The 15,652-nt window shown below is 40.5% G+C and overlaps 2 protein-coding genes, 1 non-coding gene and 1 pseudogene across 4 annotated transcripts in view; 2 read left to right on the top strand and 2 right to left on the bottom strand.

Moving 5' to 3' along the window:
• The window catches only part of LOC111667848 (matrix remodeling-associated protein 8-like), a 12,757-nt gene extending 3,254 nt beyond the window's left edge, over positions 1-9,503 (bottom strand). Inside the window, exons 1-7 of the mRNA XM_023423699.2 lie at positions 9,272-9,503; positions 8,603-8,629; positions 8,158-8,463; positions 7,232-7,333; positions 6,993-7,126; positions 6,686-6,865; positions 2,116-2,257 (exon numbers count right to left, since the gene is read on the bottom strand). Of these exons, the coding sequence (XP_023279467.1) occupies positions 2,116-2,257; positions 6,686-6,865; positions 6,993-7,126; positions 7,232-7,333; positions 8,158-8,463; positions 8,603-8,629; positions 9,272-9,323 (943 nt within the window). The 5' untranslated portion in view covers positions 9,324-9,503. The remainder of the gene's footprint in view (positions 1-2,115; positions 2,258-6,685; positions 6,866-6,992; positions 7,127-7,231; positions 7,334-8,157; positions 8,464-8,602; positions 8,630-9,271) is intronic.
• On the top strand, positions 2,742-4,330 carry LOC147818122 (homeodomain-interacting protein kinase 1-like; annotated as a pseudogene).
• A 1,010-nt stretch (positions 9,504-10,513) lies between the features above and the next one.
• Positions 10,514-10,585, bottom strand: trnae-uuc (transfer RNA glutamic acid (anticodon UUC)). Its single transcript has one exon. It is a non-coding gene; the product is annotated as a tRNA-Glu (tRNA).
• Positions 10,586-11,094: 509 nt separating this feature from the next.
• On the top strand, positions 11,095-15,056 carry psma5 (proteasome 20S subunit alpha 5). 2 transcript variants are annotated; one of them, XM_023423405.2, is made up of 10 exons: positions 11,095-11,177; positions 11,488-11,538; positions 12,066-12,132; positions 12,256-12,382; positions 13,418-13,485; positions 13,571-13,678; positions 13,843-13,901; positions 13,988-14,090; positions 14,324-14,410; positions 14,648-15,056. In XM_023423405.2, the coding sequence occupies exons 2-10, from the start codon at positions 11,510-11,512 to the stop codon at positions 14,723-14,725; spliced, it is 726 nt and encodes a 241-aa protein (XP_023279173.1). In that variant the 5' UTR covers positions 11,095-11,177; positions 11,488-11,509; the 3' UTR covers positions 14,726-15,056. The 2 variants fall into 2 exon arrangements, with proteins under 2 accessions (XP_023279173.1, XP_023279174.1); XM_023423406.2 differs by having other exon boundaries at positions 11,134-11,163.
• The last annotated feature ends 596 nt before the right edge of the window (positions 15,057-15,652 follow it).

Genomic DNA, 15,652 nt, shown 5'->3' with positions numbered 1-15,652 from the left:
GGGTGGCTGGTCTCATTTTGCCTCATTAAAGAATAAAAAGTGCAAGGCGAGAAGCAGCTGCGGACCTCAGACTCAACATATTTGAGCCAAAATGAGATCCAGACAGAAAGTCATGCTGTGATTTACTTTTCCTGGCAGCAAAACACAGAGAAGTGAGGAATAGGAAGAGGAGTGAAGGAAGGGCAGAGCAGGGGTGGAACAGAGGAGGAGAGCCAAGGGAAAGGAAGGGGACGGAGAGATGTTTCTCCAGAGGTCTGACTTGCAAAATGAAGCTAGAAAAGACTTCGTCCAGCGGTCCCAAACACAAACCTCCAACACATACACAGCTGCTTGTCTGCAGCGCACATGAAAACAATACGTTCATCAACATTGTAAATCCCCTGATTCTTCTTTTTTCTACTTTCAAGGCATTTTCTCCTGACTCGTACCCTGATGGGAACGTATGTGCTTGTGTTTAGACTGGCTACCCCTCTCCTCCCCCCTTACCCAAACCACTCTGAGAAATAATAGAGATAGAGGGAGGGAAAGAGGGAGGGGTGACCTACATCTCCTCTTCCGTATTTCATCAACAGACTCTTTGGCCCCTGTCCTTCTTTCTCTCTTTGTGCATCTCTCTATCTCAAAAAAGCTCTTCCCTCTGCCTGTCTACCTCTCAGTTTGTCTTTGCCTGTGTGTGACCAGCTGCCGTACAGATGAAGCACACTTCCTATTGTTGTGCATAAACTACTGAAAATACTTTCTTTCTTCGTAAGGAAGGGTATATAGAAAGCGAGAAAAGCAATGGAAAAGAGCAAGAGAAAGGAACGTGATGAAAATAAACAAATCTGAGCACGTGGGGCCCTCAAAGGATGAAAAACAGAAAGAAGGCACGACAGAGGAAAGATGAAGGTGGGGTAAAAAAAAAAAAAAAAGAGTGAAAAACTCAGAATGTCAGGAGAGAGCAAAGTCACCAGGGCAGCAGCTGGTCAGAGAGGGCAACAGATGAGCAGATAACTAGACTTAATAATAATAACACTACATTTTTTATTATGACTGCTGTCATGCTAAGAGAGCACAGAGGAAGGAACTGTACAAATTAACTCGTGTGCTGGTGTTAAATCAGTTACGCATCTTGTTTCTCAACAAACGCAATTCCCATGGTGCAATTCTACTGTATTATTACAGCTCGGCGACTGAAGGATTAATTGTGTGGGCAGAGCTGGACCGAGGTCCAAAGACTGTATCCGAGAGATTCCACTGAAATGAGATCGGTCTTCTTGGCACACTCACTTATACACACAAACACACGTACACACGTACACACACACGCACACGCACACAGATGGGCTCAGCCGCAGGCATTTCTTATTTCTAAGCCTCTCTCAATGATTTTCCCACATTGATACAACTGCCATTTACGGATTTGCTTCAGTTACCTCCTGGAAACACAGACACATGCACCAGAAACTCTCTCATTCGCTAAGAATTCGAGGTAGGCAGCTGGCATGCCAACATACCAATTCCCCCACCCTATCTCTACTCTCTTTTTCTTTTCTAATAAGCACTCAGAGATTTTTAATGCAGGGCAAAGTGCTGAGAAATGTGAACTAAACTAATGAGAATGACGAAATAGTGGAGAACTTTTGGTCGTAAAGACGGTGAAAATCGATGAGGGTGAGGTTTGGAGGAATGGGCTGTTAGGGAGTGTGTGTGGTTTCGGGGTTTCTGGCATCAGACAAGCTGACAGTGCAACAAAAAAAATCTCTCATGAAACAAACACAAAGCTTTAGAAATGAGGGGGTTTCTTTTCTGCTCCTCTCATCTCCTCTTCCTCTGGCGTTACTTTGCTTTGTGGAGAGTCTGAGGCCGAGACCAAACATGGCAAGGATGAATGAGGACAAAACGAAAAGTACAGAGGGGAAGAATGAAGGAAAGAACAGATGTGTGTGTTTTTTTCCCCTAATTGTATACACCATAGCTGAAATCCACTAAGTTATAAAACATCCTCTCTGCTAAAGCACTCACACTGACCTATAACTAGAGCAGGAAGAACGTTTGTGTTTATGTATTTGTATATTTGTGTGTTTGTGTGTGTGTGTGTGTGTGTGTGTGTGTGTGTGTGTGTGTGTGTGTTACCTTTGTCCTCATTGGGCAGTGCTTTGGCTGTCTGGGTGGTCTGAATCACTGGTGGCTCGACTGTGACCTGGAACTCTCTTCTCTCATGTAGGCCACAGTAATGATGGTGGAGGTGGCAGGAATACATCCCCTCATCTGTGGGCTGCACGCACGCACACACACACACACACACACACACACACACACACACACACACAAACACACACACATTATACCGTATGTAATGTAATGTAATGAAATAGGCTATATGTATGCCTTCAGATGAATCCTATCAGGCACAACAAGAGTTGAACATTGAAAAATATGAGAACGGACTGATTTTAGCATTTCTGCTCGGCTGTTCCTTAACGCTAACGTCAACAGGCTAATGTTGGGTGTAATGTGTGAGCAGCTCTCATGAAAATCAACAGACTGTTATTACCATGTTACCGTGGTAACCAGGTTTTCCTTTGAACTAAGATTTCTATGATGATGTCACAAAGAACTTTTCTACATGCAACTTTGACACAGATGATGCTGTCACACGATCTGTCTCACCGGGCAACCAACACTTTTACTAGTGAGTATCAAATGAGAAGTCTGTATAAACTGCAGTCGGTTTAATTGGTAACATTTAACTTTTAGAAATGGGAGCATGCTGTGGTTGTGCTCACAGAGAGAAGGGACATTACAACATAGGAAGATACGAACTTCTACCTAGTAATACAAGTGCATACTTCGTAGAGAAGTACCTGGGGTGTGGGGGTTATGGGAAAGTGGCCCAGTGCACGAGATTGGACAACAAGGTGAAGATGGCTGTGAAGATTGTGAGGAACGACATGACCTGGGCTGGTAAAAGAGAGGTGGCTGTTCTTCAAAAACTCAGGAAGCTTGACCAAGACAAGAACAACTTGGTCAGGTTTGCCGAGCATTTTGAGTATAAAGGACATGTTTGTCTGGCATTTGAAATGCTGGACATAAATATATATGATTTCATCAGAAGCAGAGACTTCCAGCCACTGCATCTGTCTGAGATTCGAGTAATCACACAACAAATGCTGGTAGCTCTGAACGCCCTCAAGAGCGTAGGTCTGTCACATGCAGATGTCAAGCCAGACAACATAATGTTGGTTAATCATCATCAGCAGCCCTTCAGGGTGAAACTCATTGATTTTGGTTTGGCTGCTAACGTTTCCAAAATACACGCTGGCACCCTAATTCAGGCCATTGGCTACAGGGCCCCTGAAGTTATCCTGGGCCTTCCACTTGATGAGGCTGTAGATATGTGGTCTCTTGGCTGCGTTTTGGCCTTCATGTACCTTGGCCAGAACCTGTATCCAATAAGGTGTGCATATCAGGTAATGAGAGCCATCGTGCAGATGCAGGGTCTGCCTGATGATCACTTGCTGAATTCTGGAATCTATTCTAGCTGCTTTTTCAGCAAAGACAAAGACTCCTCTAACCCTTCATGGAGGCTGAATACAGAGGCTGAGTACATGCTCCTAACAGGCTCCAAGACCAGGCGGTATAGAGGCATTTTTGACAAGTTAACCAGTCTAAATGACGTGACAAAGACTCGCCCAGAGGTGAACGATACCACAGAGTTTGAGGACACACAGGCCTTTTTAAGCCTCCTCAAACGAATGCTGCAGGTAGATCCTCAAAAAAGAATCACACTCAGTGAAGCTCTGGGGCACCGTTTTATTACCATGAAACATTTTCCTCATGATGCGAACCCCAACCCTTACATGTCAGCAGCCTTTTCGACGATAAAAAAATGCCAACTGGAGGAATCATCAGTTAAATTCAAGCACTTTGTAACATCCAGTGAAGTTGTAAGTTTTAAAGGAGAATCAGTTTTCAGCTTGGATGACTCACTTTCATCTATCTGATGAAGAAACTGCTTCTTGCCCGAGTGATGAACGACCACCCACACGTAGCTTAGATGAAGCCAAAACCACAAATGATGGAACCCCAGCTACAGCTGACAGGACCGCTAAAGGCAACAACAAGAGTCCACCAGAGAAAGCTGGCTTAGATGACGCCACTGCTGCTGAGACCAATCAGAAACCACTTCACTTGAATGAGGCAACTTCACCTGCCTCCGATCTCCATGATTCTGCCGGGGACAGCAGGAGTACCGATGAAAGAACCAAAGGATTTGTTCAAAACAAAGAGAAAATTTTTGAAGAGGATTCGACAATTCTGCTCACAGCTGATCAAGACTACAAGTTGATGCAGAGTAAACGTTGAAAAAAGACACACCACACTTGAATAAAAATATATTATGCGCAGCACAGCTGCTACACTCACCTGAAATCTCAAGTACTGCACTAATTTGCCCCTAGGCCTGCTGTTTGCTGTTAAATTATGGTAACTGTGGCTGGTAAAGTCATATAGCTCCAGGGATCCAGCAACAACCACCACTAGTTTCTTCTCCTTGATTGTAGGAGCTACAATGATGGAGTACTAACTGTAAACTTGGTCGTCTCAACCACAGAAGGCCCACCTCTTAATTCATCGGATTGGACAATAGGAAAAGAAACATAAATGACACTGGGCCCTTCTCTGTTTTTTCAACTACAGCCACTCAGAGCTCTCCTGCAAAACAGCATGTATGCTGTGCAGCAAGCAACAGGGCACACAAACAGCGTGCAAAACACTTACTGCCTATAGAAAACAACTGGATATACTATGCAATGGATACTACTTTTTCATGCCATAGGCCTTTTTCACAGCAGACATTTCAACTTGTCATAGTAGAAAGGAAACAGGTGTGTTAGTCAAAAAGCCCCTGAAGACTGATGTTGATGACACTGACGCTGCACAGTAAGAAGGCTCTGTGTCTGAACCTGTCTTTCTGTGTAGAGTTTAAATGTTCTTCTAATGTCAGCATGTCTTTATTCTTGGTGCTATAGTTTCATCCCACAGTTCAAAGGTCAAACAGGTTAGGTAACTGACGACTTTAAATTTCCTGTAGTTGTGAATGTTTGTCTATTTACAAAAACAATAACCAAACCAAAAATATAACCTATAAATATTGACAATTCATTTTTAATCCGTTATTAAAACCTAAACGGATTATTTAGTTCATAATTTGAGCTGAAAAGTCTTACTTTGGTCACTATATATATTTCTGCTACATTTGGTTGGAAATTTCCTGAAATGATTTCATTTGGTGACCTTAAGAAGTTTTAGATTCCTGTAACAAAATTTTAACCATAAAAGTAGCGAGCAGAAAAAAGACTGAAATCAATCATTTTTGTAATGATCATACTGGTTATTTTGGGAGGCAGTGACAGTCTGTTTTCTACTTTGAATATTCACTGTAACTGTGGCAAGCCTGCAAGGGACCAAATGCACCGTTGCCGATTATACAACCCTACCACAATCTTTTTGAATGATGTTAACAATTTACATTACCAATTTAAATAGTCTTTAAAAGGATAACATTATCTATATTGACTATGGTGATATTATACTCACATGAAAACCTTGGCTTTAAGGGCTCTCAGAACAAAAAAGACTTAAAGGTCATTGTTTTATCCTTGGTTTATGTAAGAACCAATGTGTCTGTCTGACTCTGTATGTGTAAGATCACACCCAAATAGGTACTGTAGATAATACTGACTATAATTCTTAGAAAGATTAAAATTTACAGACTTATGACTTATACAGTGAAGATTTACCCTTGACTAATTTAAAATGGGATGCACCCCATAACCTAGGTGGAGATTAGTTGTTACTGAATACTAACACACTATCTGCGATTTGGAACTGTTACATAATTTACTGAATTAGCTTGGATGACGGAACCCATTCTAATGTTAGCATGTAATATCTGACCTGACACTCTAAAATGTTGTTTAAAAATTATGTAAACTGAAAAGACTTTAAATTACATTTCACAAAAAAGAAAATATATCTTAAATTACAGAACATGCAAATAAATGAATACTGTCAGTCAGGTTATCTTAATCCCTAATGCCCAGATCTCTGTGGAAGCCCATTTCTGCCTCACGCTGACAGGAAAACTGGCCCCATTCCACAGTGTGGTCGTAAAGCCCCAGAGTCTCTTGAGCCTGTGTTTAACCTACATCTACTGATTTATGAACTCTATCAAAACAAAACAAAACCCTGGGGCCCTAGAGATTCTCTAAAATGTGACTATAAGGACTAAACTGCTTTCTATTACTACAAGTGCCACAAAGGGACTGACAGGGTCGTTTTGGGCGGGTCTTGTATTGTCTGTAATGATACTGTTGTTGTTGTTTTTAAAAGTTGATGTGATTGCTCAACATACTGTGGCTGCCAACCTCATTTCCCAATACAGCAATAATGTTTAATCTGACAAGAGCCACATTACTGATGTAACTTCCATGTGTTCTAGAAACACATGTAGAACACACTCTCTCTACACACTGCATCCAAAGTGCATGGGCACACAGATTTGTAGTATGGGTGAGCCCAGCGGGAAGTGTACTCCTTACTATAGGAGAATATTTTAACAATGTGTACTAAAACTACCAGGCTCTTACGGTGTTCTTGGTTCCCCCTTGAAGTTACTCTCCTTTTACACAACATTACACACCTGCAGGTCAGATATGGTGAGTGAGAAGTCTCCCTCTGAGAAGGCTTGATTGCTGATGTTCATCTTCCTCTGGAGGAACAGTGGTCCGTAGCTGCGCTGCTCCCCAGAGGCGTACAGATCCACCAGCCGGTCAGCACGGTCATGGCGGATTCCTGGGGACTGGCGGTCCCAGTGGACTACCTGGAAACCACCAAAGCAGGAAAGGAGTTGCATTTTTCAGTCAATATCACGTAATCCCTCTAAATCAAAAATAAATCCAGGCTGAGATTGATTGTCTGAGGAAAATAAACTCATGTAGTACACGCACCTGCTGGTCCTCCTCGTCGTTGCTCCAGTCTGTCCACACGTTGCGTCGGTTGATGCACGGCAGCACCACGGTGCTCCCAAGCAGCACCACATACACCGCCTTTTGTCCATCCCAGAAGCGCTGTTCCTTACGGCCTTTATGGTAAACATGCAAAAAAAAAAAAAAAAAAGACAAACTGAGTCAGCTTTAAAGCTGCTGTGTGTTGAAGATGCTGGTAGTTGGTAAAGTGAGATACATACGTGATTTAGTGACGTTGAGCTGTACTCTGACCGTCTCGTACAGGTGGCAGTAGAGATGGTGGAGGTTACAGGAGTACAGACCTCTGTCGTTCATCGTCACATCTATCATCACATGCAGAAAAGCAAACATAATGATATTGTTGGGTCAAATAATTGTCACATATGCACTTAAAAGACAATACCAGTGGTTTTGTGTGCTGTTTGCAGAAACTGTGAGCGCTAGTTCACCTTCCACCAGTTTATCTGTCAAAATTGCTTGAATGCTGTTGAGCACTGGAACTGTTTTAAAAAGAAATCCTTCTGATTGGTGCATTCAGGTGTTTACGATGCTTTGACAGCTACAGTGTGTCAGAATTTCAATGTTTGAACTCAGCTGTTGGAGAGTAAATCATGGCAGAAAAGCAACAAAGCAAATACTGTGAATGAATCCTGAAAGCTAATTGATGGAGTTTCCCACATTTCTTGAATGCACCAAGAATTTTTCAAAACAGCAGCGTTTCCCATGTGCTTTATGAAGGAGGTGATCCATCTTGCTTGAAACAAAACCCACCTTTGAAGGATTTGAAGCATGAGCATTTACCTTTAGGAATAAAGAGCAAATACACTACTGCACACATTAGATGTTGTCAATTAAAAGACACTGCTCATGAGACAAGATATTTCTGTGGTGGAAATGCAGCTTTTAATAAATAAGGTCAATGTTAACTGATGGATTATGTGTCTCAAGCAAATTTGACTTTTATGCTGGTATGTACAGAAATTAATAGCTACCTGCAGGGTAAGAAAATCAGAGCTATACAGCTATAAGAGAATAAGAATCAAGGCAAAGCCACCGTGAGACAGGAAAACAAAGTAATGTCATTCATACTGAGCAGCAAAGTTATACCATAGCTACAGACATTAAAGTCAAAGACAGTGAGTGTGACCTTTGATGACCAGGGAGAAGTTTCCATCCCTGAAGGCTGTTTGGGTGATGCCGACTCTGCCCAGGTTGTAGGAGTTGTAGATCCTCTGGTCTCCTGCTGAAAACATGTCCACCACCCTCTCCATGGCGTAGTCCGGATGGGCCCGGTACAGGTCCCAGTGGACCACCCTCTGTCTGTCCCTCACCCTGTCCCTGGTCCACACCATGCGACCGCTCACACACTGCAGCACCACTCTCGACCCAGCTGAGGCGCTTACATTGTAACCTGCCACCACTACACTGCTGCTGCTGTCGGACTGACCTGACACTGAGGGACAGAGAGGGGGTAGATATTCACACAGAGACGTCAAGCATTTACTAAATCCCTTAGGAGAAATGTATAGAAATAAATCACAACTGCGCACACACACACACACACACACACACACACACACCGAGGAACATACCTGCAGTGAAGAGGCAGGCCACAGGGACTGAAATAGAAACAGTAGAAAAGTGAACAGGAGAATCACTTGAACAGATCCAGTCAGACCTGGGTGACGTTTCCACAACATACCAGTGCATGTTGTGGGTTGTGTTAAAAGTAGCCTTAATTGGAAACAATAGTATAAAAGTATAAGGTAAAGTAATTGACGGATATTCATTTCATGCTGCAAAGTAAATGCTTTTCTTACACTGTCCTGATGGTTTAGACACTGACTCAGTAAAACTCATCAGACAGGAATGTGTCTGTGTGCGAGTGAAGCTGAGGTGGACAGATGAAAAGCACTGTGAGTCTGGTTTTAATATCAGCCTGAAGAAATTCAAATGAATAATATCTGCCTCTACATATCAGCAAATCAACTGAAGTGTGCTCTAAAACTTTTAAATCAGCTTAGCGCCTCTAAAGCCTTTAAGCATTAAGATGACTCCGGTCTGAAAATGGTAGAAAAGAAAAAGAGTAAACTTGTAACCAAAGAAAATACTTTTTTAAAAATTTAATCACGTACTGATGCAGGAGATTACGTCTTGTTTGCAGCATACTTTTAAAAATATAATCTTATGTGTGCATACTCTACAGTAACAACACGCACCTGTAACAAAAGTAAAAACAATGCAGCGGCAACCAAACTTACTGTGGATCAAGAGGAGCGCCTGGAAAATGATGTCCTCCCTCTCGCTCTTCATGTTGACAATTTTAATAACACGGAGACTTGTCAAAGCTGTACACCTGGCAGACGGCCCTGAGAGTAAGAGAATACGTATTGTTTATCCATCCGCAACAGCAGCGGGAATGGGTTTGTTCAGATTTCAGAGTCTGAAGAGAGGACATCAACACAGAACCAAAACAGGACAGGACCGAACTGATCCCACCCGGGAAATGAAACCCGACACCACCGGCCTGCATGAACATCCCCTCCTCTCACATCACCCGTAACTTCACTTATTCACTTATCACTGCTCCACATCTCAGGACAGAGATTACCTGATTACAGTGGACGTATATCATTATTACACTGGGCTATTATTATGTTAGGCCTACAGAACATATTATGCTCTTTAATATCCTACTTACTTCATATTTCACAGCATGTCAAAAGGCAACTGCTGCACTTGATTTCACTTGATAATAATATTGAATAATAATAATAATAATAATAATAATAATAATAATAATAGCCTAATACTTATAATACTATTACTACTAGGCTACTACTATTTCTAAAAAATAATAATAATACAATATTATCTTACATAGGCAAGGGGAACTCGATTTACAAATTCAAAACAAATAAATAAAAGTAGAAGAAATATCATAGAAATAATATAGTTTTACTTGGAATACTTGAGAATACTTTTAAGTATGGTCCTCTGGTTTTGAATGCAGGACTTTTGAAAGAAGGTTTTGTAGATTGTGGTATTAAAGTATCTGAGTGCTTTTTCCACCAATACTTGATCTCTGCATGAAATAATACTAATGGGACAGTGCAGAAGGGATAGTAGGCCTATGCATTTTTGGGCAGGAAGCATACAAAAAGCCATAATATGTCTTTAATCTCCAGCATCATTAGTTTTAGTTTTATTTCAAAAGTCCTCACCATATTTAACATATGTCCATATAAGCCACTTTTAAAGGGGTACATTTTGCATTTGAAGTCCAGAAATATCGACAGGTTTCCACTGCTTCTATTGATATTTCTCTTTCTCACTGATGACACTCAGTGGCTGCTTCGCTGTTATTACAGGCACACTCCAACATTATAGGGGCCCACTTGAATTTGTATATCGTGATTGACTCTATGTTCTTTTTCTCATGCGATATTATGAAGATGGATGTCAGTGTGGCTTTATTACTGCTCTCTTATCTCAAAAGCACGTTCCCATACCGGGAGTCGAACCCGGGCCGCCTGGGTGAAAACCAGGAATCCTAACCGCTAGACCATATGGGACTGTTGTTGGACCTAATTTGACTAACTCTTCACTGAAATGTGCTTTCTTGATTATTTACTAAAATCGGAGATAGAAAGTTTATCATTCCATTGTGACCGCATTATTTCACTACCTATCCACTTCAAAATAAATGAATAATGACTTATTCACATGAAATAGTGGCTCAAGAGACAAAACAACACCATTTATAGTTAACCTACAGCTACTGTTTATTGTCAGCTTTACCATTACCATCGAATTTGATACTCCTCGGTATTTTACTTTAAAACATTTCCTTCTTTAAATAGGTGCTAGAGTAAAAAATATTTTTCTGTAGACTTTATTACAATAATTGGTCGTATTATTTTAAAACGATAATCACAAAAATACATTACCTTTTTTACTTCATGGCTGTATAACTGGATGCTAATAAAGTAATGTTTAAAATTAAATAACTTTGTGGTGATAGCATGTTTACTGACGCTCAGGGATAGCGCTGCACAGAACTGCGGAACCTTTCTCACGATTTGTTGACAACCGGCGCTGTTGGATGTTACACCCCCGACGCTTCCCCTGAAACGAGCGAACTCATTCAAGGGTTTGTAGCTGGAGGTAAACTAGTCTAACAAGTGCAATTATTTAGTGGAACGTCGCTTAAATCCCAATTTACATTCTCTTAAAAGTAGTTAAAATGTCGGAATATGGATGTTGGACTAATATTAGTCGTTTCTGTGCGGTTGTTTTAGCTTACTGTCAATTAGCCAGCACGCTTGCTCGGTATCGCAGCTAACCCTAGCTAGCTAATCACCCGGTGTGACGGCTAACTTATACTCAAATTTTTGTCCTCCTCCTCCTCCTTTTTCATAAGTGCTTAATTTATGTAGTTTAGGAATCTTACATATTCCCTCTTCTGTGTTTGCAGGTCCTGTGTAAAACGTTAAAAGATGTTTTTGACAAGATCGGAATATGACAGGTAGGTGCAACTCAAACTGCTTTGTCATTTGTTGAGCGCTTCTCAGTGGGAATGAGCAAACTCAGGAAAGCACACTTATGTTAACAAGTTTCTTTAAGGCTGTTTTCGATTTTGACTGGTCAAAGAAGTTTGGAGGTGCCTTTGTTTGCAACCCTTGTTGTAATTGTTTAGCTGTTTGTTGTAGATAGTTAGCTAGCAGCTAGTCGCTTTCCGACAACTTAATTTGCTTTCACTTTCGGTATCGCTGTTTTTTTTTTTAATTTAACCTTTATTTAACCAGAAAGCCAAACTGAGATTAAAAATGTGTTTTAGTAATGCTGTTATCAAGAAACTTGTGTGCGCACAAACGCTTTGACTTTGACTGAAAGTGTTTGTGTGTGTTGTTGTTTTTTTTGTTGTTTTTTTGTGGTGACTCTAGACATGCGAAAATACAAACTCAGCATTATGCCAACTACATTTATTGGCATATTGTTTTCCAATGTTGAACTGACAACCGTTAGTAATAATTATTCACATCTGTTTTGCAGAGGTGTGAACACATTCTCTCCTGAAGGAAGATTGTTCCAGGTTGAATATGCCATTGAGGCTATAAAGGTGAGTATTCTATGCTGACTAACATAACTGTCAACCTCTGTGTGATATTGTATGCTGAAACTTGAAAACAAGTGTCCCATCCGAAGCTCATAAGTTGTCTTTGGTCTGGCCTTGCTCTCCCAGTTGGGCTCCACAGCCATTGGTATCCAGACATCAGAGGGCGTGTGTCTGGCTGTGGAGAAGAGGATCACCTCTCCCCTGATGGAGCCCAACAGCATTGAGAAGATCGTGGAGATTGACAGTCACATTGGTCAGTGGGAACAAAAAAAAAAAAGAATTCATACCGAAAATTAATGATTGAATAAGTACTGTATTTGAGAAAAGTTATTTGCTGGTGTTTTAATCATAAATCCGCAACTAATTTGACAGGTAAACAATCAATTCATCATTTTAACTGTATTTGTATATTGGAAAAGGAAAACAAGAATGAGTTTTAACACTTAGCTGTGTTTGTATTGCATGTTTTGTTCACTGAAATGAAAAGCATTGTACACTTACACTTACAAGTGAGAAGCAGAGTAAAATGTAAAATAAACACATAAGAACATACTTAAATGATGGAAAAAACAAGATTAATTTTATTGTGTTGTTAAAATTGTTTTAACAATAGCATGGTAATTGATCCAAGAAAAAATATTGCTGAAGAAGAATAGTTTGCATAGTAAAACGGACAATCTGAACTGTAGCAGAAACATATTTTGCCCATGTAAAGATCTATTGATAAGAAAAGAGTCATAAAAGGGCACTTCTCATTCTCTTTCTAGATTTCCCCTCTGTGAGGCTTTTGGTTTTGAGCTAATAGAATGGGAAACACTTTGTATTTTTTAAAATCTTATCAGAACTTTTCTGGGTTTTCTCTTTGCCCTGACCAAAAATCTTGAGTGGCATTCATTGTGAGTTAAAATAGTTTGAAATGTATTTTGGGCAGACCTGTGTGCCTTTTTTTTTTTTTTTTTTTTTTTTTTTTTCTTGGAATAATAGTTGAGCCTACTCATATCGCATGCATGGACAACTTTCTCTTTAGGGTTATTACAAAGAAAGGCCTGACCTTTGTCATGTTATTTAATTTAGGAAATACAGTAACAGTCATATCGCTTGTACTATGTAAGACTGCAAAATTTGATCAGTGGCAATGATTAAACCTGCACCTCTTGTATATTAATGTTACCACAGTTGATGTAGTATGACATTACATTTTCTATGTTTGACAGTGATGACTGTTCGGTTAGGCTACAGCATCTGAAGGTCGTCCGGTTACTTAATTTTCTTTCTCTCCACCTCAAAGGTTGCGCCATGAGTGGCTTGATAGCTGATGCTAAGACTCTAATTGACAAAGCAAGAGTGGAAACACAGGTACGGATGCTGAGCACACTGTAATTTAAGCAGTTTACTGACCTTGTGTTTAACCTGAAATTAACTTGTTGATTTTCCTTCTCAGAACCACTGGTTCACTTACAATGAGACAATGACAGTGGAGAGTGTGACTCAGGCTGTGTCCAACCTGGCGCTGCAGTTTGGAGAGGAGGATGCTGATCCCGGTGCCATGGTCAGTCACTCAGATGATCTCTGTTGAAATATTCACTCATTCAAATCTCAAGTCAATGGAATTATTATTTTTTCCAAAAGCATACAGATTGATGGTGTCAGTAATGTGGCCTGACCTGTATTCTTCTCTCTCTTCTCTGTTCCTCTGTTCTGGCACTTATACAGAGTCGACCATTTGGCGTAGCACTTCTGTTTGGGGGAGTTGATGAAAAAGGACCGCAGCTGTATGTAAAGATTTAATGCACCTTAAATACTTATAACTTTTAAGTCAGACCACTGAGAGACTTAGATCTTATGTTTGTAAATGCAGGTACCACATGGACCCATCAGGAACCTTTGTGCAGTGTGATGCTCGGGCCATCGGCTCAGCATCTGAGGGAGCACAGAGTTCTCTGCAAGAGGTCTACCACAAGGTATCCACTGCACATTTATAATCACCAGGAAAATTAGCTATGCAAATTGATCTGTTTATAGGCTGCTATCTGATATGCAAGCTGTTAAATTATTGTTTTTTTGCAAAATGCAAAATTGTAGATTTTTCTCAGCTCCTATTGGCACAAGTCATCTAAAGTAAAGACATGCAAATCACCAACACTGAAGGGTTGTATCTTTTCGGTTTGTCTCTCTCCCCCTGGGTAACTGACAGTCCATGACATTAAAAGACGCCATCAAGTCGTCTCTCACCATTCTGAAGCAGGTGATGGAGGAGAAGCTCAACGCCACCAATATTGAGGTTTGTTCCTCATTTCTCACTCATGTTCTAAATACCTGGTTTTAGTTGATCTTTGTGGACATTTGAGAGGTTGAATTCGTTTATTAAAATGTCCAGTTCAAACCACATCACCAGTGTTAGTTTGACTTTCATTTGAAAAAACTCTTAGCCACAGCCGTTTTAAGTTTGCACAGGACTATCAGAGTATATATCCCCTGTGCTCGTTTCATGAAGGCTTAATCTGTGTCTCTCCTGTAGCTGGCAACAGTAGAGCCTGGAAAGACCTTCCACATGTATTCCAAAGAGGAGCTGGAAGATGTAATCAAGGATATCTAGAGCAGAAAAGACTTGACAGTCTTGGTTTGAGTTCTGGAGAGGAGACGAGAGGACGTGGAGCTACACCTGGGACAAATGTCACAACACAACCACAGTTTTCCATCAGCGCATTCTCCCCCTTGCTGCATTCAGAAGTTTTTGGATTGAATAAGAGGGTTATCTTTGTAATGTGCTAATTTACTTCTCTCTCTCTATCTGTACTGCTCTGTACAGGAGTCTGACCAGCGCTTACAGCTGAGTGGCACAAAAAATGTAGGGGTGGGAGGGTGGGGTTTGGGGTATTTTTTTGTTACGAATCAGTACTTCGATTAAACTTGTATTCAGAAAGTGATCCGACTCTGTCGTTTTTGTGTTTCTTGTTTCAAGTATGGTAGTCTAGTATTACACCCCCCCCCCCTATAATCAATACAGTCAAAGTACTGTGCTTGGTGAACACTTACAGATCACATCACAGTGGCAAAATCATATGATCCAGTGACCAGTAACAGTACTGTCCTATTAAGGATACCTACTAAGATCTATTGTTTAAATGGTGGGTCCTGCAAGTGACCTAAGTTGCATTATGTATCATCCACACCACAGAAATACACAGACACATAGTGTTAAGCAGTTATTTTAGTGTGAAGCCTGTTACAGCTTGCATCCTGCCTTAAATTCTGCAAGTTAGTAGAGGCTGCTGTGTAAACACTTATTGAATGATAATATTATTCATCACAGTTAGTAATATACAATATGTTTTAATACATACAAGTTATTCTTGTTGACAAATACTGTATATTAATAAACACGTAAAAATGTCCTTAACCCTACAAACGACTACATGAAAGTCTTCAAAGTATTTGTTTACTGCTTATAAATGAATAGGAGGACTTAATAAAATGGTCCTTGTATATGACAAAGCCTATCCTTCAGACTGTGTGTCCTGGT

The sequence above is a fragment of the Seriola lalandi genome, unplaced genomic scaffold, assembly GCF_002814215.2.
Source record: "Seriola lalandi dorsalis isolate HSWRI2012SDOR001 ecotype SW California unplaced genomic scaffold, Sedor1 jcf7180002054692, whole genome shotgun sequence".
Taxonomy (NCBI): Eukaryota; Metazoa; Chordata; class Actinopteri; order Carangiformes; family Carangidae; genus Seriola; species Seriola lalandi.
This window is presented reverse-complemented; position numbering and strand designations above follow the sequence as displayed.